Source organism: Ovis canadensis, chromosome 4, assembly GCF_042477335.2.
Source record: "Ovis canadensis isolate MfBH-ARS-UI-01 breed Bighorn chromosome 4, ARS-UI_OviCan_v2, whole genome shotgun sequence".
Lineage (NCBI taxonomy): Eukaryota > Metazoa > Chordata > Mammalia > Artiodactyla > Bovidae > Ovis > Ovis canadensis.
In genome coordinates, this window is record NC_091248.1 from 120,105,898 (window position 1) to 120,132,802 (window position 26,905).

General features: G+C 39.1%; 1 protein-coding gene across 1 annotated transcript in view; it reads left to right on the top strand.

The window, feature by feature from the left end:
- The first annotated feature begins 1,008 nt into the window (after window positions 1-1,008).
- Window positions 1,009-26,905, top strand: part of LOC138439575 (probable maltase-glucoamylase 2) — a 96,100-nt gene continuing 70,203 nt past the window's right edge. Inside the window, exons 1-13 of the mRNA XM_069588598.1 lie at window positions 1,009-1,114; window positions 4,820-4,899; window positions 15,394-15,517; window positions 15,623-15,732; window positions 16,037-16,191; window positions 17,001-17,172; window positions 19,981-20,080; window positions 21,631-21,743; window positions 23,176-23,301; window positions 24,035-24,166; window positions 24,258-24,356; window positions 25,867-25,980; window positions 26,564-26,648. Of these exons, the coding sequence (XP_069444699.1) occupies window positions 1,009-1,114; window positions 4,820-4,899; window positions 15,394-15,517; window positions 15,623-15,732; window positions 16,037-16,191; window positions 17,001-17,172; window positions 19,981-20,080; window positions 21,631-21,743; window positions 23,176-23,301; window positions 24,035-24,166; window positions 24,258-24,356; window positions 25,867-25,980; window positions 26,564-26,648 (1,516 nt within the window). The remainder of the gene's footprint in view (window positions 1,115-4,819; window positions 4,900-15,393; window positions 15,518-15,622; window positions 15,733-16,036; window positions 16,192-17,000; window positions 17,173-19,980; window positions 20,081-21,630; window positions 21,744-23,175; window positions 23,302-24,034; window positions 24,167-24,257; window positions 24,357-25,866; window positions 25,981-26,563; window positions 26,649-26,905) is intronic.

Below are 26,905 nucleotides of genomic sequence, written 5' to 3' on the forward strand. Positions count from 1 at the left end.
ATAAGAGGGAAGAAACCTTCTTGGTAGAATAAGAAGTTTGAAAAATTCAAAGGCTCTGAGATCTAGGGAATAGATGCTAGGATTATACTGAGACAAGAAGAGGAAAAACTCTTTCATTGCAAAGAGAAAAGGACCAGAACTTACCCAAATATGGATATTTTTTATAGAAGAGCTTGAATTGAGAAGCAAGGAGATAAAATAGTTATCTTGTCTGGAATGTTGAGATAATATTGGAAATACACATCCAAATAGTTGAAATACCCACCAGTCAGTATGAAAACTAGGATAAGAATTTGAAGTTCTTTGATTCCTAGTTCAGTTCATACCCTCTAAAATAAATATTTTAAAAGTTGTATCTATGCCTGATGTTTAGAGCTTGGGTCTGGGCTCAATATTTAGAGCTACTGTGAGCCACCAAATTTACATGGATTTGTGTGCCATGACCGTACAAGTAAGCATTATATTGAAGATCAGGACTAGTTTCATTTTTGTTACCCTATTCTTAAAAGGCTTAGTGAGCTCTAAACAGTTAAACACGTCGGCATCACTGGCATAGGAATTAGAATAAGAAGACTTGGATTCAGGTTTTGTTACTTTCCCCCTCCCTGAGTGGACCTTCCTTTCTCTGCCCACGGAGGGTGTGAGGATCAAAGTGGCATCTAGAAGGGCTTTTGGAGCCATCTCATCCCTACCTGTCTCTCCCGTTCTCTGTCCCACTCCTCCTCGCCTCCCTTCAGTTCTTTATGTCTGATATAGTTTTCCTTAGACAGTAACCAATCCCTTTGCAGACAAAAAGGGCAAGAGTCCTACATGGGTTGGATGCACTGACCAGAGTTTCTTGGAGACACTGTGATGAGCTGGAACAGATACTCTTTGGATTACATAAAGAGGAATGCTGATAATCATGTCAACTGGCAAGGAGTATCAAGTAATCAGGATGCCTACCTATTCTTTTGGAATGATGGGGTTTTGCAGTTTACTTTAATCCTGTTGCCTGTGTCCATCTAGATGGCGAGGAAGCTTAGTGCATTGGAAATTCTTCTGATCGTCTTCATCATAATTGTACTTGCTGTAGATATCCTCTTGCTGATGCTTCTGTTGGAGAAGCCTTCAGGTAAGGGAGATGCTTGTGGCTATTGGGTTGGAAGGATTGAAACAGAAGTCCCCTCAGGATGCCAAAGACATCCTTTTATGTCTTCATTCCTCAGCATGCCACCACACTGCATTATTCACAGTCTATATCCACAATTAATTTAGATAAATTTCCAAATGCTGTGTTCTTGTTCTGCAACTATACCTAAAATTAAATGCTAGTAATATTCAAGGTCTCCCAAGTCCCATTTCATGTAATTTTAGCAAAATGCAAAATGAGACTCATCAGAAGCCTGTCCTTCAACCTAGAGTCATGAATGAAATAAAAAAGCCTTCAAGAAGAATAGTTAATAGTGCCCAGTCCCTTTACACTATGGAAAAAGAAATTGGGCTACAGTAGATTTAGGAACTGATTAACTTGGCCTAAATATGTCAATTACAATTTGCCTCCAGCCCATATTCTGATTAAATGCCTACGATTTCTTCATGGATAACTTTGAAATTCTTCTCTCGTAGAAACATCCCACAGAATGTCTTCTTTCCTTCATCTGAGCCACCAGGGAAGCCTTCCCTGCACACATTATACTCTAAATAATAATATACACAATGCAAAAATCTTTTCTTAAAATGAGTTTGAGGTTTACTCTGCTTGATAAAGCTCACTATATCAATATAGATTTAGCGTGTAATGAAAAGAACCTGTACCCATAGCATAATCCTACTTACTTATTCTTTTCACCACTCTTCACAGTAAACATTGAGGTATTTTCTAGGAACAATTATGATTTTGTGAGATGATATGAGAAAATATACAGGCCTTCTTTCCATAATGTACTGGTTATCACATTCACCTTACACGTGCAAGTTCCCCAGATTGAAACCGGGTGGAAACAGACTTTCTTTAGGCTTCCCAGGTGGCACTAATGGTAAAGAATCTGCCTGCCCATGCAGGAGACATTGCTGGGGTCCAGCCTCAGTGGATCCAGGGTAATTCGAAGCGGGGACAGCGTGGCGAGGAAAAACTTATTTATTTAGAAATATAGAAAGAGATTAGGAAGCAATACTATAGTAGGAAAATTTAGTGGAGAAAAGAGGCTGAATAACTTGGTTTAAGGGGAAAGCTAATAAAACCTCAGGACAAGAGATTTGCACCATCTATGTTGGGCCACCGGCGCCCATTTGAATATTGAAGGGTACCCCACCTTAGGCTCCCTGTTGTGTGGATCTTAAAAGCCAGGGCAAGTCAGTAGACTTGGTGAGCCTCTGTGTTCCAGATGGGAATTTAGCCTGAAAACAGAGTAAAGAAGACATGGGGGAAACCAGTCCAGTGACTGGCCCATCCTCTATTGTCCGGAAAGGCCTTGTATACCTGTTTTTGTACATAGAGATTAATGGATAATATAAAATTAAGCAGCGTCAACAGTCCTGACTCTTATTGAGACCAGGCTTTCTCTCTGCACACCTAGTTGTATACACAAGTCTTAGGTGATTTACATCATCCTCTGGCCAGAAGGCCAGTTAACATTTTACAGCGCTTTTCTGATAAGGGTTTGTCAACCAGAAGACTTATTTGTCTTAAAAATGCTGTTCTTCCCAAAGTCTGGTGCCACTCTCAGAAAGTACTAAATAAAGTTACATTCTTACATAGCAAAGACACAACAATTCATAACAATGAAAGAAGTACAGTGATTTATAACAAAGGGGAAAGTAATTAACTCAAAAGTCTAGTGTTGCTAACATCAAAACTACTATATTCCTTTTTCCATATCCCAATTATATTGATTAATATCCTTCAGGTGCCTAAAAGATAAAGAATATGGAGGCCTGGCAGCAGTCATTGACTAACAGTGAAACCCGTCACCAATATAATTTTTAGCTCTTTAGAAAAGGCTCTGTATCTTTAAGATGCTTTAAGCTTTGTCCCTCTCGTGGCTGGGGGGCTGTAAGCAATTCACAAATTGTAAAAGTCCAGGGGAACCTGTCAGGCAAGTTAGAGAGCCATCAAAGGGGTTTGAGCTGAAACATTCCTTTCATATGCAGGAGACTGAAGCCCTGAGTTAACTTTTTTTCCAGAGAATGTCAGAAGAGTGGAAAGCACAGTACAATAAAGCAGGCCGACTCTGGTTTTGGGGGGTAGATGTTCAGGAAAACCCAGGGGGCACCCCTGAAGCAGGATCACGCCTTTGCATTTTGTCAGGCTTCCTTCTTCATGACCTTTGCCACGGGCAGGATTCCTCACTCTGGCTCCCGGCAAGACATAAGAGATGAGGGTTTGATCCCAGGTCGGGAAGATTCTATGGAGGAGGAAACAGCAACCCACTCCAGTATTCTTGTCTAAGAAATCCCATGGACAGAGGAGCCTGGAAGCCTACAGTGTGTGGGACAGCAAAGAGTCAGACACGACTGCAGCAACTAGCACATGAAAACTATAACTCAAAATGGATCAAAGCTCAAAATGTAACAACCAAAACTATAAAATTCTAAATAAAACATAGGCATAAATATCAATATTTGTGACTTTGGATTAGGCAATAGTTTCTTAGATATGATACTCAAAAAAAAGCATAGCAGCCAAAAGAAAAAAAAAAGAGCAAATTGGACTTCAAAATCAAAAAATTTTGTGCTTCAAAGAACACTAGCAAGGAAGTGAAATGACAAGCCACTTAAAGGAGGAACATATTTGTGAATGATGTGCTTGAAAATGGTCTAGCATTCAGAATATGTAAACCTTATGATTCAAAATTAGAAGAAAAATAATCAAATTTCTAAACTGAGCACAGGAGTTAACAGACATTTCTTCATGGAAGGTCTATAAATGGCCAATAAGCCATGAAAATAATAGTAAATATCATCAGTTGTTTGGGAAATTCAAGTCAAGTGAAATATCCTTTACACCCATTGAAGTAAAAATGTCTGACTATTTGCAACCCCATAGACTATACAGTCCATGGACTATCCATGAACTTCTCCAGGCCAGAATATTGGAGTGGGTTGCCATTGCCTTCTCCCGGGGATCTTCCCAATTCTGGGATCAAACCCAGGTCTCCTGCATTGCAGGCAGATTCTTTCAGCTGAGCCGCAAGGGAAGCTTGTGGAAGGGAACAGTTAATAAGTGAAAACAACCCAAATGTACATTAACTGATGAGTAGATTTTAAGAAGTGTTATATTCATATCATGAAATATGATTCAGCCACGCAAAAGAATTAAGTACTGTTACATGCTGCAACATGAATGAACCTTGAAAACATTACACCAGGTAGGAGCCAGATGTGAAAGGCCACGTATTTTATGATTCTGTTTATATGGAATGTTCAGAATAGGCAAATCCACAGAGACAGAAAGTAGATTCATGTTTACCAGGAACTGGGAGAAAAAAGAAATGGGAAGTGACTACTAATGAGTACATGGTTTCTTTGGGGGTGATGAAAATGGTCTGGAATTAGATGGTCATCATTGGACAACTTTGTAAAATATTATAAGCCATTGAATTACACACTTTAAACACATGAATTTTATGGTATGTGAATTATATCTCAAAAAACGCCCAGCAAAATAAAAAGTATACGTGCTGAACACTTGGAGAAGTGTTAAACATTCTATGCAAATGTAGATCCCAGTTACCAGCGATTACTGACTGGAAAATTGACGGAAAGTCTAGGACTGCTTCTTCCCTAGGACTGTGAGTACATGCCGCATTTTCAATTTCGTCCTTTAATTTCTCTGCAGGCGCTTCATTTGTTCCAGAGTGCCCAGAAATCCCTGAATCAGAAAGGATAGACTGTGCCCCTGGCCAGGAGGTGACAGAGGTCAGAGAAAAATGGTCCTTGCTGTGGGCCTGCTGGGTTTTATTGAAAAGAGGAGCATGTGCTGTGGGGAGAGGGTGGAGACAGAGTGGATTATGGAGTACTTTCTTTCTTGCCTGATGAAATGAACAGCAACACCAAGGAAATTGGAAGCAGCCAGGGGTAAAAGGAAGAGGAGGAGAAACTAACAAAGGGGCTGGCCGTGGGGTCTGAAGTCCAGAGCAGAGGGAGAGTTCTTCGTGTTGCTGAATGTGTCCTACCGTGATTCCCAGGAGAGTCATGGGAAGGTTAATGTTTGAGGGCTTGCATTCACATTCCTTGAGAACAGAGGCCATCAGGCATATATAATGGCTGAGTTGCTGTAGAGCCCAGATGACTTGTTATAACAAGAATCTTCTGAAATCATGTTACTGGCAAGTCATCTCAATGAACTTATGTTAGAAAACATAGATTTTCTACTCGAGTAGTTTCCATAAGAATGTCAACTATTGGAAGCCTTCTTAGTTGTAACTTAATGACTTTATCATAAAGGTATACATATTTAGACTGTATTTCTTTATCTCATGTTCTATATTCTACATCCCATAATTAGGACTGCATTAAAATTTAGGTTTAATTTAGGTAACAGTGACATAATTTTAAACATTCTCATTTTAAAAACATATTCAATACAACCTCTTTTCATTTCAACTCTTTTATACATATATGCATATTTCTCAACTGTCTTCATATATATTTCATTCAGTTCAGTTCAGTTCAGTCACTCAGTTGTGTCTGACTGTGCTGTGACCCCATGAATTACAGCACTCCAGGCCTCCCTGTCCATCACCAACTCCCAGAATTCACTCAAACTCATGTCCATCGAGTCGGTGATGCCAGCCAGCCGTCTCATCCTTTGTCATCCCCTTCTCCTCCTGACCCCAATCCCTTTCAGCATCAGGGTCTTTTCCAATGAGTCAACTTTTCGCATGAGGTGGCCAAAGTATTGGAGTTTCAGCTTCAGCATCAGTCCTTCCAATGAACACCCAGGACTGATCTCCTTTGGAGACGGGGATCAAGACCATCCCCATGGAAAAGAAATGCAAAAAAGCAAAATGGCTGTCTGCGGAGGCCTTACAAATAGCTGAGAAAAGAAGAGAAGTGAAAAGCAAAGGAGAAAAGGAAAGATATAAGCAGCTGAATGCAGAATTCCAAAGAATAGCAAGGAGAGATAAGAAAGGTTTCCTCAGCGATCAGTGCAAGAAAACAGAGGAAAACAACAGAATGGGAAAGATATATTTCATTACAGATGTATTATGAAATATTTTTCCTAGATGTTGCATATACAAAGTTTCTGTTGTAAATATAGTTTATTATATTTGCTAACTGGTGCTTCTTTTATTACTAAAGATTATTTTATATTTATTAAATATTTTATTAAATTTTATTATATATTATATTGATATATTATGTTATAACATGTATTAATTATACAATTTGACCAACTTTAATTTCTCATTGTCTCTAAAGTGGTTTATATAGTTCATTTTATTGTCATTGAGTATATATTTATATAGGCTTCCCTGGTGATTTAGATGTAAAGAATCTGCCTGCGAATGCAGGAGATCAAGATTCTCCCCTGAGTCAGGGAGATCCCCTGGAGAAGAAATGGCTACCCACTCCAGTATTCTTTCCTGGATAATCCCATGGACAGAGGAGCCTGGCTGGCTATAGTCCATGGGGTCGCAAAGAGTCAGACAAAACTGAGAGACTAATACAGCAACCCATATAATTATAGTTATACCCTAGGCAAATAATTATACATAATGAAAAATCCAGTTCATAGGATTTTTATCTTTATTATCTTTCATGATAGTACAAAATAATATAAGAAATAACATTTCAGTAAACATTAAAAGTAAAATATAAAACATTAAAAGTAAAAGTAAAATGTTAACTCTAAAGAGGAATCTCTGATTTTGAAAGAAGTTGGTTACACATCATTCACAGAATTAAAGCATCTATCAGAGACTCTACTGAAAAAAAATCCTTGCCTCAGATGGAAGTTGAATAAGATAATTTCCAAGCCTAGTTCTCAAGTTCCATTAGTCAGTAATTTCTGAGGGCAAATGACATAAAAATCTATGAGAAAGACAACTGAAGAGTACTCTTTAGAAAAGTTTGGTGCTAAGGAAAGCACAGAGATAGATTTGTTATGAGTCAATTGCCATAATCCAGGTGTGAGTTTATGACGATCTGTGTTATTGTGTTACTATGGAAACCAAAAAGGCCATATGTATATCTCAGAGGTTTCACTTCTGGTGTCTGGGATACAGGAAGTGCCTTAAAACTGAGACAGGAATGTTAGGGCAGACTTCATGCACAAGTGTTGTCTTTATCTTGTCTTAACTGTTTTTTTTTTTTTTTTAATAGAAGCTGGTAGACTTTGGAACGATTTATGGCAATGTAACTGACCTTTTGAACTTTAATGATCTCAGCCTCAGAGGTAGCAGGGCTACTTAAATATCTGTCTCAGATTTAGGAAACTCAACAGCCTAGGAATTACCCCAAATTCCCAAACTTCTACACTGATCCCTTCCAACCTATTTTGTATTTAAAGAGGATGAAGCAGGAGTATCGGTTATATATTTGGAGAATTAGTAAGTACTTTTAAGAGATTGTATGGCTATAATGTAATTTTTGTTCCATCTAAGTTGTGTCTGTCCTGTATCGAGCCCATCATTGCATGAAATGTTCCCTTGGTAGCTCTAACTTTCTTGAAGAGATCTCTAGTCTTTCCCATTCTGTTGTTTTTCTCTGTTTCTTTGTATTGATCACCGAGGAAGACTTTCTTATCTCTCCTTGCTATTCTTTGGAACTCTGCATTCAGATGCTTATATCTTTCCTTTTCTCCTTCGCTTTTCTCCTTTGCTTTTTGCAGCTATTTGTAAGGCCTCCCCAGACAGCCGTTTTGCTTTTTTGCATTTCTTTTCCATGGGGATGATGTTGATCCCTGTCTCTTGTACAATGTCACAAACCTCCATCCATAGTTCATCAGGCACCCTGTCTATCAGATCTAGTCCCTTAAATCTATTTCTCACTTCCACTGTATAATCATAAGGGATTTGATTTAGGTCATACATGAATGGTCTAGTGGTTTTCCCTACTTTCTTCAATTTAAGTCTGAATTTGGCAATAAGGAGTTCATGATCTGAGCCACAGTCAGCTCCCAGTCTTGTTTTTGCTGTCCATATAGAGTTTCTCCATCTTTGGCTGCAGAGAATATAATCAATCTGATTTCGGTGTTGACCATCTGGTGATGTCCATGTGTAGAGTCTTCTCTTGTATTGTTGGAAGAGGGTGTTTGCTATGACCAGTGCGTTCTCTTGGCAAAATTCTATTAGACTTTGCCCTGCTTCATTCCATACTCCAAGGCCAAATTTGCCTGTTACTTCAGGTGTTTCTTGACTTCCTACTTCAAGAAAATTAGAGATACCAAGGGAACATCTCATGCAAAGATGGGCTCAATAAAGGACAGAAATGGTATGGAGCTAACAGAAGCAGAAGATATTAAGAAGAGGTGGCAAGAATACACAGAAGAACTGTACAAAAAAGATCTTCACAACCCAGATAATCACGATGGTGTGATCACTAATCTAGAGCCAGACTTCTTGGAATGTGAAGTCAAGTGGGCCTTAGAAAGCATCACTACGAACAAAGCTAGTAGAGGTGATGGAATTCCAGTTGAGCTATTTCAAATCCTGAAAGATGATGCTGTGAAAGTGCTGCACTCCATATGCCAGCAAATTTGGAAAACTCAGCAGTGGCCACAGGACTGGAAAAAGTCAGTTTTCATTCCAATCCCAAAGAAAGGTAATGCCAAAGAATGCTCAAACTACCGCACAATTGCACTCATCTCACACGCTAGTAAAGTAATGCTCAAAATTCTCCAAGCCAGGCTTCAGCAATACATGAACCGTGAACTGCCTGACGTTCAAGCTGGTTTTAGAAAAGGCAGAAGAACCAGAGATCAAATTGCCAACATCCACTGGATCATGGAAAAAGCAAGAGAGTGCCAGAAAAACATCTATTTCTGCTTCATTGACTATGCCAAAGCCTTTGACTGTGTGGATCACAATAAACTGTGGAAAATTCTTCAAGAGATGGGAATACCAGACCACCTGACCTGCCTCTTGAGAAACCTATATGCAGGTCAGGAAGCAACAGTTAGAACTGGACATGGAGCAACAGACTGGTTCCAAATAGGAAAAGGATTATGTAAAGGCTGTATATTGTCACCCTGCTTATTTAACTTCTATGCAGAGTACATCATGAGAAACGCTGGGCTGGAAGAAACACAAGCTGGAATCAAGATTTCCAGGAGAAATATCAATAACCTCAGAGATGCAGGTGACACCACCCTTATGGCAGAGAGTGAAGAGGAACTAAAAAGCCTCTTGATGAAAGTGTAAGAGGAGAGTGAAAAAGTTGACTTAAAACTCAACATTCAGAAAACTAAGATCATGGCATCTGGTCCCATCACTTCATTGGAAATAGATGGGGAAACAGTGGAAACAGTGTCAGACTTTATTTTGGGGGCTCCAAAATTACTGCAGATGGTGATTGCAGCCATGAAATGAAAAGACGTTTACTCCTTGGAAAGAAAGTTACAACCAACCTAGACAGCATATTCAAAAACAGAGACATTACTTTGCCGACTAAGGTCCGTCTAGTCAAGGCTATAGTTTTTCCAGTAGTCATGTATAGATGTGAGAGTTGGACTGTGAAGAAAGCTGAGTGCCGAAGAATTGATGCTTTTGAACTGTGGTGTTGGAGAAGACTCTTGAGAGTCCCTTGGACTGCAAGGAGATCCAACCAGTCCTTTCTAAAGGAGATCAACCCTGGGATTTCTTTGGAAGGAATGATGCTAAAGCTGAAACTGCAATACTTTGGCCACCTCATGCGAAGAGTTGACTCATTGGAAAAGACTCTGATGCTGGGAGGCATTAGGGGCAGGAGGAGAAGGGGACGACAGAGGATGAGATGGCTGGATAGCGCCACCGACTCGATGGACGTGAGTTTGGTAAACTCCGGGAGCTGGTGATGGACAGGGAGGCCTGGCATGTTGGATTCATGGGGTCGCAAAGAGTCGGACATGACTGAGCGACTGAACTGAACTGAACTGAACTGAACTGAAGTTCTGTCTGACTCTTTGCAAGCCCATGGACTGTAGCATGCCAGGCTTCCTTATCCTTCCCTGTAATTGCTTTGTTTATAATAAGTGTGAAAGATTGATCTGTTATATTTACTTAGTTTTTTAATATAATTAACTTATTTTTAATTGGAGGATACTTGCTTACAATATTGCATAGGTTTCTGCCATACATCAACATGAATCAGTCTCAGGCATACACATTTATACTGTGATTTTTCAGAGCAATTATAATAGATGTTGTTGTTGCTGCTGCTGCTAAGCCGCTTCAGTCATGTCCAACTCTGCATGACCCCATAGACGGCAGCCCACCAGGCTCCCTTGTCCCTAGGATTCTTCAGGCAAGAAGACTGGAGTGGGCTTCCATTTCCTTCTCCAATGCATGAAAGTAAACAGTGAAAGTGAAGTTGCTCAGTGGTGTCTGACTCTTAGAGACCAGCATCTAAAATACTTTCTAAATGAGTAGTATTGTGATATATTCTTTTGTTTTTTAAATCACAAAATCTATACTTGGATATATTCCTTTAGTATGAAAGATTCAGACTTTATAGTTATGTACAAAATAAAAATAGGAAAGTCCATATTTGTAATGCTTTCTCTTTATTTCCAAATAACCTCCCCAGAACCAGGTCAAGAGCTTTGTATTTATCTTTCTCTTGATCTTTCTAAGCTTTGCCTATGTTAACATAGGTTTTTTTATATATTGTACATATATTTATATATTTTTGGTTTTATTTTCACCTGAATTTAGTTGTACTATATATCTTATTTAATAACTTGCTTTTAAAATTTGGGTCATTTTTATGTATTAAAAATGCTTGAGATGATCATGTAATTTTTTTTTTGGTCAATATTGTGAATTATACTAAAAAGATTTCTTAATTTTGAACCACTGTAGCATTCTCTTGAGAATGCTCTCTTGACTATTATGAGTTAATTCTTTGAATACCCTAATGAGTTCAGATTGCTAACATTTTATTAAAATTTTACATATGTCTTTTTAAAGTGAAATTGGCTTATATATTTTTATTTGATTCTTTGTTTGGCCTCTCTTTATCTAGTTTGTTGCCAGGATTATTCTAGTTTAATATAATTAATCAGAAAACTTTTTTACCTTGTTTTGAAAAAAAATATATATATATTACATGAGAATATTCTATTCCCTAAATCATAAGGGCAAAATATAAAGGAAAGGCCTTTGACTACTTTTTATAATTTTCATGGTTAATGGTCATTTGATTTTTTTATCTCTTCTTATCTAATCTTGATTATCTAATGTTTCACTATTTGAAGATTCAAATTACAGTTTACCATTCATTGGTAAATATTTGTGTAAACAGTTTTCTCTTAATTCTTATTTATGTTAAAAAAAATAGTATCTGGTGTCATTCTGCATTTTTTGGTTCCTATTCTTATTTGCCCTCCTCCCTCTTTGTCAAAATAAGACTTGATAATGTTTTCATATTTCTTAGATCTTTGCAAAGAGTCCCTTTTAGGTTTATTTATCTGCCAAGCTAATACCAAAACATGTCTTCACACTATAATAGTTATCAGTCTGTAATTACAGCAGGAATTGATATGTACACCATTAGAATATAATAAGAAGTCCTTAAACACATATTTGGAGAAGGCAATGGCACCCCACTCCAGTACTCTTGCCTAGGAAATCCCATGGACGGAGGAGCCTGGTAGGCTGCAGTCCATGGAGTCACGAAGAGTTGGACAGGACTGAGCAACTTCACTTTCACTTTTCACTTTCATGCACTGGAGAAGGAAATGGCAACCCACTCCAGTATGCTTGCCTGGAGAATCCCAGAGACAGGAGCCTGGTGGGCCGTCATCTATGGGGTCGCACAAAGTCGGACATGACTGATGTGACTTAGCAGCAGCAGCAGCAAACACATATTCATATTCTCATATTTGTACACTTAAATTTAGTTTATAATAAAAATAGAATTTCAAATCAATAGTAGAAGCTAGGTCTATTTCATGGGGATGTCTGGCTTACTTTACAATGCTTGCTGACAGTACAATAGCACATATTCTTAGATTATTACCTGGGAAAAATATTTCATGTTTTGAATTGATTGTAGGTACTTGCTTCTTTTCTCTTTCATTAATTACTGCTTTTGCTGATTAATTTTTCATGTAGCTTTTATGGCTTTATTTTGTTCTTTACCAGTTTCCTGTGTTGTATATTAAGTTGCTCATGATATATAACATTACTTTCTCTCTTTCCTTGGTTCCCTCTTTCCTCCTTTATTTCTCTGTTTACTCCTTTTGGAATCTTCTAGGTGAATGTTGCTCTGTGAGTCCATTGGTCACTTAACTTACCCTTTCTACTTCCATTTATTTATCTTTGTGTATTATGTTCTTAGATAATCTTAGATTGAATTAAAACTATTTTCTTGCCTTGATGCATCTTTCTTTTATTGTTTCCTTTTTGTTATTCAGTACAAATATTGCATTTTAAACCTTGCTGTTAGATATCTTCACTTTCAACCCTCTTTACTGCTTTTCTTAATGGAAGCAACTGCTGTGTGCCTGTGTCTGAAGGTAGTAATTATATTTATTTTGAAGGCTAATAATAATTTTTCTATTAACTGCTTCCTCCAATTTGTTTATTAAGTTTGGCCCCTACCTATCATGATGTTCAGTTCAGTCACTCATTTGTGTCCCACTCTTTGCAACCCCATGTACTGCAGCATGCCAGGCTTCCCTGTCCATCACCAATTCCCAGAGCCTACTCAAACTCATGTCCATAGAGTCAGCAATGCCATCCAACCATCTCATCCTCTGTCATCCCTTCTCCTCTTGCCTTCAATCTTTCCTAGCATCAGGGTCTTTTCAAATGAGTCTGTTCTTCATATGAGGTGGCCAAAGTATTGCAGTTTCAGCTTCAGCATCAATTCTTCCAATGAATATTCAGGACTGATTTCCCTTAGGATAGATTGGTTGCATCTCCTTGAAGTCCAAGAGACTCTCAAGAGTCTTCTCCAACACCACAGTTCAAAAGCATCAATTCTTCAGTGCTCTTTTTTGGGCTCCAAAATCACTGCAGATGGTGACTGCAGCCATGAAATTAAAAGACGCTTACTCCTTGGAAGGAAAGCTATGACCAACTTAGACAGCATATTAAAAAGCAGAGACATTACTTTGACAACAAAGGTCTGTCTAGTCAAAGCTATGGTTTTTCCAGTAATCATGTATGGATAATGATGTTAGTTTCTCTCAAATGTTGGGTGGCTTGACTGCCATCTTTGTATTTCATTATTTATGACAGCCTGTCCTATTTACCTTAGCTCATGCTGAGAATTGAGGAGAGGGCTGATGGAGAGAAAAATGGATACTTATCTGGAGGCGGTGCTGGTGGCCAGTGGTGGGGGGCAGTTTATTAGCTGCTGCGTTGCCATACCTTCTGGCTCCCAGCATGTCTCCTCACTCCCTTACTCAGTCACTCAGTTGGGTCTGACCCTTTGTGACCCCATGGACTATAGCCCACCAGGCTCCTCTGGCTATGGAATTTTCCAGGCAGGAATACTGCAGTGCTTGTTATTTCCTCCTCCAGGGGGATCTTCTTGATCCAAGGATCAAACCTATGTCCCCAGCATCTTGTGCATTGGCAGGCGGATTCTTAACCACTGAGCCTCCTGGGAAGCTCCTTCAGTCCCTTAACCTAGGAATAAACACTTTTGGATGCCCACCCATTAGCAGGAGCTAACCAGTAGCTGTGACAGCTTCCCAATTAATCATCCAGGGCTACATCCCAGATTTCTCTTCCACTTCTCCACACCTACCTGACTTGGAGCAGTTCTTTTTCTTCTCTCGTGTTTTAAGTTATGAATATGTGTTTTCCCTAGAGCTGATAAAGTTGATTTTCTGTGTTTCAGGAATTTCATAACTTTTCTGGTCTGCCGTATTGAACTATATTTTGCTGTTTTACAATGGATTTGTAATTTCTTTCTTAATGAGACTTCTGTCAATTCATGTAGAATCAGTTGGGTGGGGAGATGAATACCCGTGCTTATTTCAACATTTTGGTTCAACTTGCCATCTATTTAATTTATTATAACAAAACAAATTTTATGTAAATTAATCTATCATTGAAACATGTATATTATCATATGTGAAACACATTGCCAATCCAGGTTTGATGCATGAGACAGGGTGCTCAGGGCTGGTGCACTGGGATGACCCTGAGGGATGGAGTGGGGAGGGAGATGGGAGGGGGTTCAGGAAGGGGAACACATGAAAAAAAAATTTGTAGGAACTTTAGAAAATATATCTCACCAAATGATAGTAATTTTAAAAAATTTATAATCAAACACTGTGAGAAACCACGTGTGGTTTATTTTTACCTTGTGGACACTGTAAATTTGTTTGACATCACTGTCTATCCTAGTTTGATCTTAACTTTCTCTGTGTTCCTTTGTTTTCCTTTTCTTCTTAGAAATGCATTTCTTCATGCCGTGTGCATGCTAAGTCACTTCAACGGTGTCCAACTCTTTGCGATCTCATGGACTATAGCCCGCCAGTCTCCTCTGTCCATGGGATTCTCCAGACAAGAATACTGGAGTGGGTTGCCGTGCCCTCCTCCAGGGGATTTTCCCAACCCCGGGATCCAACCCAAATCTCTTATGTCTCACCTGCATTAGAAGGCAGGTTATTTACCACTAGCGCCACTTGGGAATCCACATATTGTTAGCTATTTCCATGACTCTTCCTCGTGAGAAAGTCCATAGTGCTTGGTCCAGCATTCAACTCACTGTTGGTATGGATACTGTGGGCCTCCAGTCTCATTTCTCTCCCTTGGTATTTTTGGCACAATGAATTTACGGATTTACTGAGTCTCTTGCGCATTGCTGCTTTCTCTGCTTGGAGTCCTGCTCTGCTGGTCACACGTCTAACCGCTCCTAGTGAATTAGGGTTGGACTTACCTTTCACTTACCTGGAAGCCCACCCTACACCCACTCCACCCCAGTCTTCTAGGCTGGACATTGTGGCTGGTGTGTCCCCTCAGCCCCTGGGCACACCATTGCAGCACTCATCATATTGTGAGCACCTGGATTTACAAGTAGATTGCAAGTTTGCTAAAGGCAAGAACTATCAATAGTTCCTTGTTGAGTAGATAATACATGCATATTGGATGGATGGAAAATTGTATAAATAAAAGAAGAATAAATGCATGACTGAATGGAATTGTGCCCCATCAGAAATTCTTCTTGGAGCAAAATTGGTTACAAATAAATAGATGACTAGTATTTTCCTTCATTTCATGTAATGCTCATTCTGTGCTGTTGTTATAGGATGTCTGCAGACAGAAATATAAGTGCTGCTGGAAACCTGTGCCAGATACTGCCATCCCCTGGTGCTTCTTCCCCAGGAACTGGGGCTACGAAATCAGCTATTGGGTTAACAATACAAGCACAGGTGAGTACTTCTCTAATGTTGCCCCGGGGAATCACTTTATATGGACCAGATAAGTTAACTGCAAAATAAAGACCAAATGCTTCTCTCTCCTTCCTTGACCTCTAGGGTATGCTGCCCGGTTGAGAAGGTTGCCATCACCATCTCTGTTTGGATACGACGTAACCGACACCCTCTTCACAGCTGAACCTCAGACATCCAATCGTTTCCATTTTAAGGTTAGCTTGATAGTTATCGCTGAAGACATCTCTGCAGACAGCGGAGCCTCCATGCTGGGTTCAGATAATTCTCCTTTATAAGCTCTGGAGGCAGGAGGTGCCTTTGATTCTGTCTGCAGGGATCTCCAGATAGGATGGACAGACTGATGTTTATTTGATGGGGGACTTGTGACTTTTTTATTTCCTTTTCAAATCAGGAAACCCAGGGTCAAGAATTAGAAGCTATCATTACTGGGGGTTATTTGAGAGTGAATTTTTGTAGCATCTCTAAAAAGAAGTGTCCTTTCTGTTTTCCATCTGACAGATCACTGATTTCAATAACATGCGCTATGAAGTCCCCCATGAAAATGTTAAGCTTTTTGATGGGAATGCTGATGCTTCCAATTTGAGCTATCATCTAGAAGTCATTCACAAACCCTTTGGCATCAAAATAATGAGGACCAGCAACAAAAGAGTCTTGTGAGTTTTTCAGCCTTCTTTGAATATACGTCCCAGTGAGTGGCATTCATTCTGACTTAATTGCAGGTAGTTGAAGAGATGAGTATGACTTGGGAAAATGTTTGAACCTGAAAAATGTCAAAGCTGTTACTGTAAATCATTAACACTGGGAATCTGTCATGATCGCAGAACAAAGAATACTGAAATGTAATGTGCTCATTTGCTCGGTTATGTAAATACCTTTATGATTCATGTATATTTTAAAAGTGGTAATGTTACTCTTTTAGATTACCATTTACACTGGAACTACAACTTCACTGTTTATCATCCCTAAGTATTATTTCCTGAGAAACTTACCAATAAGCACCTAACAGCAGCTTAAACTTAAACCAGAAATTGTACTGGAGAAAATATAAGGATAATAATGTCAGTGAAATCTATGCAATCTTGTCACACTGAATTACCACTCAGCTGTGTGATCCTAGGCAAATTATCTCACCTCCTCAGTCTCCGTTTCCTTGGAATCAAAACAGCCACTGTTGCTGTGTGTGCTGAGATGTTATTTGTAAAGCATCCAGAGTGGTGCCTGGCAGGATGCTGATGGAAGTAGATGGATGGGGTTGCATTGAATAGCTGGCCTCATATCTCCAGGGCTGTGCTTCTTGAGAATCAAAGAATCGGAGACAGGACCTTCAAAGGCAGCATATAAGCAGATGATGGTAACACCTGAAACAGCTGTTCCCCACGTGGACAGGCAGGGAAGGAGAGAGACTGCTGCCACAGAGAGCTGTTGGTTGACTTCCGCTCTTACTCTATGGCCCTTTCTCCAGGTTGGACACCAGCATTGGGCCCCTCCAGTTTGCCCAGCAGTACCTGCAGCTCTCCATGCGACTGCCCAGTGCCAACGTGTACGGGCTGGGCGAACACGTGCACCAGCAGTACCGCCACAACATGACCTGGAAGACCTGGCCCATCTTCACCCGGGACGCCATCCCTACCGAGGTGAGGTTCCCGGCCTCCTGCCGATGGCTCACAGCAAGCAGTGCCTGCCCTTCTTTCCAGGAAGTAACCTACAAAGTAAAGCAGACCACCAAGTAATGTAACCTATGAAGTTACATTGATAATTTGCCCAATTTATATAGATCTGTGTTGAAGAATATTTGTTCATAAGGTTTATAAACTTACAATCAGTAATATAGAGATTTTGAAAAGCGTCTCACTTTTAAAGGAAAATACAGGTTTTTATGAGAAAGCTTTCTTATTTATTTATGGCTGCATTGCATGGCTTTGGTGAAGGAAATGGCAACCCACTCCAGTGTTCTTGCCTGGAGAATCCCAGGGATGGAGGAGCCTGGTGGGCTGCTATCTATGGGGTCGCACAGAGTCGGACACGACTGAAGTGACTTAGCAGCAGCAGCAGCACTGCATGGCATGTGGGATTTTAGTTTCCCCACCAGAGATCGAACCTGTTCCTCTGCAATGGAAGCTTGGAATCTTAACCACTGGACTGCCAGGGAAGTCCTAAAGGAAAATATAATGATTATATTACAGCTTAATGTATACTAGAAAAAACATCTGCAAAATACCTTTGTTTGTCTTCAGTAACTGAGTAGTGTCTAGGGAAAAGCTTCAGCAGGGGCCATTCTCAGTAGAACTTTATAGACCAAAAAAAAAAAAAAAAAAAGCCTCTTTTGGCTGCTTTGTTCTGCTGATTGATGTGTATTCCAGAGACAGTGATGTTGGCATCACCAGGGAGCTTGTTAGAAATGCAGAACCTCAGGCCTTAGCCCAGACCTACAAATAGAACCTGCCTTTCAACAAGACCCACAAGTGAATCGCATGCACATTAAGATGGGAGAAAAGCTGGTTTCGAGCAGTAACTTATTAGTAGTACAGGAGTCCTTCCTCCATCCCTCTCTTCCTTCCTTTCTCCTCTGTCTCTCCCCTTCCCTTTCTTTTCTCTTTCTTATCTTCCCTCATCCCCTCCACCTCTCCTTCTTTCTTCTTAATATTTTTAAAAACATAGCCTGTTTTCTCTCCAAGTGAAGCTTCCCTGATGGCTCAGTTGGTAGAGTCTGCCTGCAGTGTGGGAGACCCAGGTTCAATCCCTGGGTGGGGAAGATCCCCTGGAGAAGGAAATGGCAACCCATTCCCATTCTCGCCTGGAGAATCCCATGGACAGAGGAGCCTGGTGGGCTGCAGTCCATGGGGTCATAAAGAGTCTGTCACGAGTGAGTGCCTAACACTTTCACTTTCTTTCTATCCAAGTGCTGATGTTGCGAGTCTTCCTGGCTATAATTTCAAAACCAGCCTAATTTTGCATAGGTCTGCTGACCTCCCGTCCTTTGCATATCATGCTCACTTTCTTTCTCCTCATCTCCTGGAATTTACTGTGATCAGGTCTGTATCAGGGGTTAAGTTTACCACATCATACCAGGAGCTTTCATAAAGCTTTCTGTGTGTTATAATCTCAATATCTTCTATTCTTTTAGTGCTTACATTTATACACAGTCTCTCTTTTTGTATCAGTGCTCATCACAGCCTTGTGAGTGATTCAGTATCTTTTTTAAAATTTTAAACTTTTGTATGTTATTTATAGAAAAATTGGAACATAGGCATAAAGAAGAAATTCAAAATTGCTCATCATATTCTCTTCTTCTGCCAGCATTTTACTGTGTGTTGTTGACAATATTTTCCAATTAAAAAATAATTTGATGGTTATTGTTATTTAGTTGCTCAGTCGTGTTCTGCTCTTTGAGACCCCAGGGACTATAGCACACCAGGCTTCCCTGTCCTTCATCAGGCTTCCCTGTACTTCACCATCTCCTGCAGTTTGCTCAAACTCATGCCTGTTGATTCAGTGATGCCATCCAACCATCTCATCCTCTGTCGTCTCCTTCTCCTCCTGCCTTCTATCTTTCCCAACATCAGGGTCTTTTCTAATGAGTCAACTCTTTGAATCAGGTGGCCAAAGTATTGGAGCTTTAGTTTTAGCATCAGCCCTTCCAATGAATATTCAGGTTGATTTTCTGGAGATATGATTTATACCATGATATTTATCGGGTTTGTGTACAGTTTAATAACTTTATAATTTAATAATTTTAGTTTCAGTGTACAATTTAATAATTTACTGAGTTGTGCAACCGTCATCATAATCCAGTTTCAGAACATTTTCGTTACCCCAGTAGGATCCCTCCTTCTCTTTTAGATTTAATCCCATCCTATCCCAGTTGCCTACTCCAGCCTGTCACTAATCTGCTTTCTGTCTGGATAGATTTGACTTTTTTGGATGTTTTACATGAATAGAATTGTGTAATATATGGTCTTTTGTGTCTGTTCTTTTCACTTAACCATAGCGTTCATGAGGTTGATGAGACTTCCCAGGTGGTCTAGTGGTTAGGACTCTGCAGTTCCACTGCAGGGGCACAAGTTCAATCCCTGGTTGGGGAACTAAGATCCCACATGCTGCACAATGTGGTCAAGTAAATAAAATTAAATTAAAAAACATATTTCAGAAAATAAGTTTGGCCTGACTCGGTTAAAAAGAAAACAACACTTTGTTTTGACACTCGTATCATGAATCAGTATTTCAGTTCTTGTTTATGACTACTAGCGTTCCATTGGATGGATACACCATACTCTGTCCATTTGCCTGTTGATGTTACCATTGTGAAACCTCTTTGGTACAGTACTAAACTACCTCAAATGTTGACAGAGTATCTATTGTGCATGGCTTTTGATTTTATTTTAGGACAAGTACAAATGTTTTGAACAGGTACTACCATTATTTCTCTTTATTTTTGTTGTCAGGGCATGATTAATCTATACGGAGCTCACACGTTCTTCTTGTGCCTAGAAGACACCAGCGGCTTCTCTTTCGGGGTTTTTCTGATGAACAGTAATGCCATGGGTAGGAAACATCTCTTTCTCTTGGCAGCAATACGTCTTGGAATGCTGCTTTTATAAAAATGGTTTTCATAGTGAGATCATTGTTTAAAGTTGAAGGTATTAATATATTGGACCTATAATATATTTCTATAGAGACTGAAACTCAAACATAGATTAACCTGTTTACAAATCCAGTTCAAGCTGGAAGCTATTTTCATTGAAAACTGCTTCAGTGTTCTCTATTGATGCAATGTTACCCATAATATTTTATAGATAATAGACTCCACTGATAGACACCTTCCAAAGATACCTGTAGATTTCAACATCAAACCATGCTGCCTATCTGTAGACAACAAGGCTGTGTTTGGTAGGGTTTCTCATAGGCCACCCCATCTGCCTCTAGTTTCTGGACTAATGGTGCTAGAATATGAGTTCATTTTTATTTTTTAACTGTAAGCTCATCTAATAAGGTTTTAAAAACTTTTCCTTCAGGCTAAATCACTCACAGATCCCAGGCATTTGTATTTTTATATGGTTAGATTAGAACAGATTTTGTCCTTCTTTCTCTTAAAAAATAAATTCATTAGTATTTTATTCATTTAATATTTTGATATTCTGGTGAACTGAATATTTTGATGAACTGATGAATTGATATTTTGATGAGCTGAATGTTTTGATGAACTGATGAATATCTTCATGAAAGTGAAAGAGGGGAGTGAAAAAGCTGGCTTAAAACTCAACATTCAAAAAGCAAAGATCGTGGCATCCAGTCCCATCACTTGATGGCAAATAGATGGGGAAACAATGGAAACAGTGACAGACTTTATTTTCTTGGACTTCAAAATCACTGCAGATGGTGACTGCAGCCATGAAATGAAAAGACACTTGTTCTTTGGAAGAAAAGCTATGACAAACCTAGACAGCATATTCAAAAGCAGAGACATTACTTTGCCAACAAAGGTCCATCTAGTCAAGGCTATGGTTTTTCCAGTGATCATGTACAGATGTGAGAGTTGGACTGTGAAGAAAGCTGAGCACCGAAAAATTGATGCTTTTAAACTGTGGTGTTGGAGAAGACTATTGAGAGTCCCTTGGACTGCAAGGAGATCCAACCAGTCTATCCTAAAGGAAATCTGTCCTGAATATTCATTGGAAGGACTGATGCTGAAGCTGAAAGTCCAATACTTTGGCCAAATAATGTGAAGAACTGACTCAATGGAAAAGACCCTGATGCTGGGAAAGACTGAAGACAGGAGGAGAAGGGGACAACAGAGGATGAGATGGCTGGATGGTATCACCGACCTGATGGACATGAGTTTGAGCAAGCTTCGGGACAGGGAAGCCTGGCGTGCAGCAGTCCATGGGGTTGCAAAGAGTTGTTAGACTGGGTGGCTGAACTGAACTGAGTATTTTGATAAACTTTAGCAATCATCCAAAGGAAAGAACATGTGTGATTTTCAACTCTTTAACAATGAGACTGAGCCTGTTTTGGATAACTCAGGCATTCATATTGCAGAGATGGGTATATTTTCAACTATAACATTCTAAGAACTCTTATCTTACTGCTTTCAGAGGTCACCCTTCAGCCCGCTCCTGCCGTCACTTACCGCACGATCGGGGGTATCCTTGACTTTTACGTGTTCCTGGGAAATACTCCAGAACAAGTGGTTCAGGAATACCTGGAGGTACGGTCTTGGTGTTTAGATAATCAGAAGGTTGCACAGAGTTGGACACGACTGCAGCAACATAGCATGCCCACATGCTCGCACAATCATTATTTATTGCTTTTATCTCATAGATTCATTATAAATTAACAGGAGAACAATTAACGTTGTGAGTGAATTATGGATTCCGAACGCTGGGACTGCGAGTCTTTCATTAGCTGGAAGCACGTTTGTTTGTTTGGCTGTTCCAGATCTTAGTCGTGTAATGTGGAATCTAGTTCCCTGACCAGGGGTTGAGCCTGGGTCTCCTGCATTGGGAGCGCAGCGTCTTAGTCATGGGATCACCGGGAAAGTCCCAGCTGTTCATTTAATTTGATGCACATTTATTGAGTGCCTTCTACATGCTGAAGACGCCCTATGCAAGGCTTGAGAAATGCAAAATTAAGATAGATGCCATCCTGTTCCTGATTTCAAGGAGCTCATAGTCCATCTTTGTATGATGAATCATTGCAAAGATAAGATCTAGGGCCACAGATCAGCAAAATCTATTCATTCATTCAACAAATAAAAAAAATATTAGTGAAAAGAAACTATGGAAAAGGAACTGTGCTACTTATTTTCAGTTCAAGCTGTAGGGCAGAAAGGAACTTTAGACACCATTTAGCCTAAACTTTCTATGCTACAGACGAAAAGCATCAGGTACAGAAAAATGAGGTGATTTGTTCAAGATGGCACAATTTATAATAACATAGGAGAAATACAACAAAGCCTGAAATAATAGTAATAGGAAACACCTTATAATCAGTGCTACTAATAAGATGCAAATACACTGCATGGGGACTCAGAGGCATGAGAGTCTCTCTGCTGAGGTGACTCTCATAAGGAAGGACAAGACAGTGGCTCTCAGGGAACATTTAAGACAGGGCTGTATGTGAGATCTTCTCAGAATGTTGGCTTGAGCAACTTATAGGATTGGATTTCAAACATAGTCCATTATTTCTTCATCCATCCCATTCAATATTAGTCCCGATGCTTTATGCCTAGCACTTATTGCTGTCTGAAATTAGACACTGATGTGAGAGCAGGAATCACTTTTGCTGTATGCCACTATATCCCAAGTGCCTTGCCAATCCTTTGCTACAATATCAACACTTAGAAAAGATTCACTGAGTGAATGAATGTTGCTTCTTTCTTTCCCCCAATATTATATTGTGATTCAAGCATTACCTGCAAATCCCACTGTTTTCTGATGTTGCTCTTGTCAGGAATACATTTAGGTAGTTAGGTGAGCTGTAGAATTTTGCAAATTGCCCTAGGAGGTTACTCTTGGCTTCACCATTTTTAGATCTGAGGGCTTAAGAGAAAATGAAGTGAAGGGAGTATTTTCTATGTCAGACGTGGTGCGACAGTGTGTGTTCTAAATGCTTAGACACTTCTTTATTTATTTTTTCAGCTTGTTGGACGACCATTCTTGCCTCCCTACTGGAGTCTTGGGTTCCAGCTTAGTCGCAGGAATTATGGTGGCATTGATGGATTGAAAAATGTTGTAAACCGAACTCGGGAAGCTGAGATCCCATATGTAAGTTGGAACTTCTCTTGTCAAATTAGAAGAACTTCATATGTTTTGGAGTATGTAGTGGGTTGGACAAAAATAGCACCTGGAATCCAACAGCGTATCAACAAAGCCCCAGTCGACCCCCACAGACTCATGCACCCAGACTTTGGGAAATGTCACTTAACCCCTTCACATTTCAATCTTCTCATTAAGAATAACACCTATTTCTCATAGGATGCTGTGCAAACACAAAACACACACATGCATGAGAGTTTGGTTAATTAAACCTCTATGCTTTTGTTATTTATCTTTGTTAATTATTACTCTGGCAGTTTTAGGACAAGAAGACCATTTTCTCCACTTATCACCTATTCTAGTTCCTCGTTTAGGCTCCAAGTTAGAACATGGTTATAACATTACTAATATACTCATTCAAACACACTTTAAAGAGAACTTGTTTTATGTCAAGCATCCAACTTCTCAAGATACAAGGATGAACAAGACCCAGTCCCTACCTCAAGTTCTTCTCAATTCCTCATGACATGCTTCTATTGGTCTGAAAAGGCAAACCTGCAATCTGAGAGTGCTGGAATCTTTCAGAAAGGTTTCTTTACTCCTAGGATATAGCCAAGTCTGGACAGTTCTGGGATCGTTAAGAACTATGGCTTCAGTTTTAATTACCAAGAACCAGAGCTATAATCTCTTCCATCAGCATGGTCCTATTTCTCGGTTCTAACTGGCCAGCACTGTCTTTCAGGATGTCCAGTACTCTGACATAGACTACATGGATGAAAAGAAGGATTTCACTATTGACGGAGTGGCTTTCCATGGTCTCTCAGATTTTGCCAAAGAGTTACATCAAAATGGACTGAAATATGTAATTATTATGGTACGTTCAAACACTTATTCTGTTGCCTAATTTTTCCTTTCAAAGTGGAAAAAGTTACTAAACAGTATTTATTATTATATTCACTTATTAGAATCCTGGCATCTTAAATAACTCTGACTACCAGCCTTATGTGAATGGAAGCAGAAAGGGAGTGTGGATCTTGGGGAACAAAGGCTTTGCTGTTGGGCAGGTAATTTCTTAAGAAAATTGGAGTAATTACGATCATTTTGGGAAGTTTGTACGTTTGGTATGAAGATGAGTAGGTAGAAAGCAAGTTACAGTATCATTACTGTTTTAGTGGGGTTTTTATTATTACTTTTAGGTCAGTAGAAGTAATGATAGAATGATTAAAATTCTGAAGGATTTTTTAGTTGAAATATATATATATAAATAATATTGTATACGTTTAAAGTATGTAACAAGTTGATTTGATCCATTTATATAGTGCCATGTGACTGTTGTTGTAGTAACAATATTTCTATCACTTCATATATTATGATTTTTTTATTGTGGTGGGAAAAACAGAGCTATTCTAATTAAAAAGCTATATCCTAACTCTCCAATACTACGGATGATTGAGAAGAAATATTTTTTAAGATTTATTTGTTTATTCTATATTTTGGCTGTGGTGAGGCTTTGTAGCTTTCACAGACTTTAGTTGTAGTGAGTTGGGGCTACTCTTTGTTGCAGTGTGACTTCCACTGACCAACAAATAACACGAATCATTTGATCTAGGATGTTGGCAGAGGTAGTCGTAGTGGGGGTGGTTGGGGTTCATTATAAAGTTAGCATAAATTTTGCTGGCCCTGCTCTGGGTGGAATGTTGCTGCAAGAGACTTCTTTGCCACATGCCTGTCCCCTGAGGTCCCACATTATCTCCAATTATGATCTGCTGTTATCACCTAAAACGAAGGACCAGGAGTTCAGTCCACTTAAAGGAAGGACTTCAAGCTCTTATCTTGAGTTTTATGAAGCTTCTGCATTATAAATAAATGTAAATTGTATACATCATATTACTTGAGCATGAAATTGTCCCTAAACGACAATCTATACATTTGCTGGGGAAATGAGCAAGAAAGTATGCACAAAAGCTTATATCCCATAAATTCATAATTTACTATAATTTGGCTATGGCTGTATCTTTGTGCTACTTGTAGAAAATGTTAAAAGCTGCACTTTGATAGGAATAGATAGGAAGAGAAGATAGGGTGAGAAATAACTGGGCCTGAGTCAGAAGCATGAAATTCATTTAACCACTTAAAAAAGATTGCTTATATGCTGAAACCGATGTATTATTTAGAAATATTGTTATTCAAAGTAGATTTTAGATTACCTTTAATTAATAACACATTAGAGAAATTTAGTCATTCTCTTCTAAAATATTATCTAGTTAGATTTACAGTATTTTAAACAGTTTTTCTCCGAATTGGCCTGACATAATGAAATTTTACCTGTTTTTTTCAATAGGAAAAAGACATTTGATGGCTTCTTAGTTATTTAATAACTTCTTTTTCCTTTTCTTTTTTCTTTCCTTGGCTCTTTGCTCCTATTTTACTATTAAATTTTAGGAAGAGAGTCACAAATTTTGATTCTTAAGTGATAAGATGCATGGGGATTCTTGTAGAAGAAATGGTAGCCAGAAATAAATCCAAAGTGAACCATTGAACAGACTAATTGCTACAGCCTTCTTTCTTCTCTAGGCATATCCTGGTTGGACAGTTTTTCCTGATTTTACTAATTCAGATTGTACTGAGTGGTGGAAAGAGCAGTTCAGTGAATTTTATAAAACTCTGGAGTTTGATGGAGTGTGGATTGTAAGTTGTTATTTCAGGATCAAACCTATTTTGGGAACAAATATTCCAAATTGTGAGATAAACTTTGACTCTGATCTGTAATAAAATGGTTTGCTTGACCTAGTGGTATTTAAAATCCTTTTACTTGATGCTGAATTTATATGCAATAAGTTAGACTCCTCAAAACTCTGGGAAGTTTAACTCTGGATCTGCCACTGATTGGTTATTTCTTTTTGAGAAAGTCCTTTGTTTTCTCATGGCTTCAGCTTTTACCTCCATTAATTGTATTTTAACTTAAAAGATACTGTTTTATGAGAAGCTATTAATATAATTATTATTGTCACACTGATTCATTAAAATTTAAAATTACTTATTAGAGAATTATTTCATGAGCATCTTTTATTTTCAGGTGGGGATAGCTGGTGGGGATAGTTCTTTGAAATTTAAAAAATTAATTGTTTAGTAAAATCAGGCATCACCTACTTTTAGTCCATATTTAAAGAAGTGGATAGAAAATTTGGGGCTTCTAATTCAGTAAGCATTACTCAACAGCTAACTGTGCATCAGTAACATTTTCCATTTTGTGTATTTTGTGTCTTTGAAGGAAATGGATGAAGTATCTAGCTTTCTACAAAGTTCTGATCAAGACTGTGAAGTAAACAACTTCAACTTTCCTCCTTTCAAACCTCGTAAGTTTCAGCTTGTTTCCTAGTGATGGAGGGATGAGACGTGTTTAAGACAACCGTGATACTGCTTGGTGTGGCCAGGAGCAATCTACTTCCCAGTTCAAGGGACTCCCCGTCCAAACACCCTGACCACCCTGACCACCCTTCTGCTGGAGACCTTGCTTCATTGTTCGGTCTCTGATTACCTTCTCGTTGCCATGATCTAAGAGCAAGCACATGGTGGAAGCCGAATCTCCTGTAGTTGCAGAGTTTTACATACT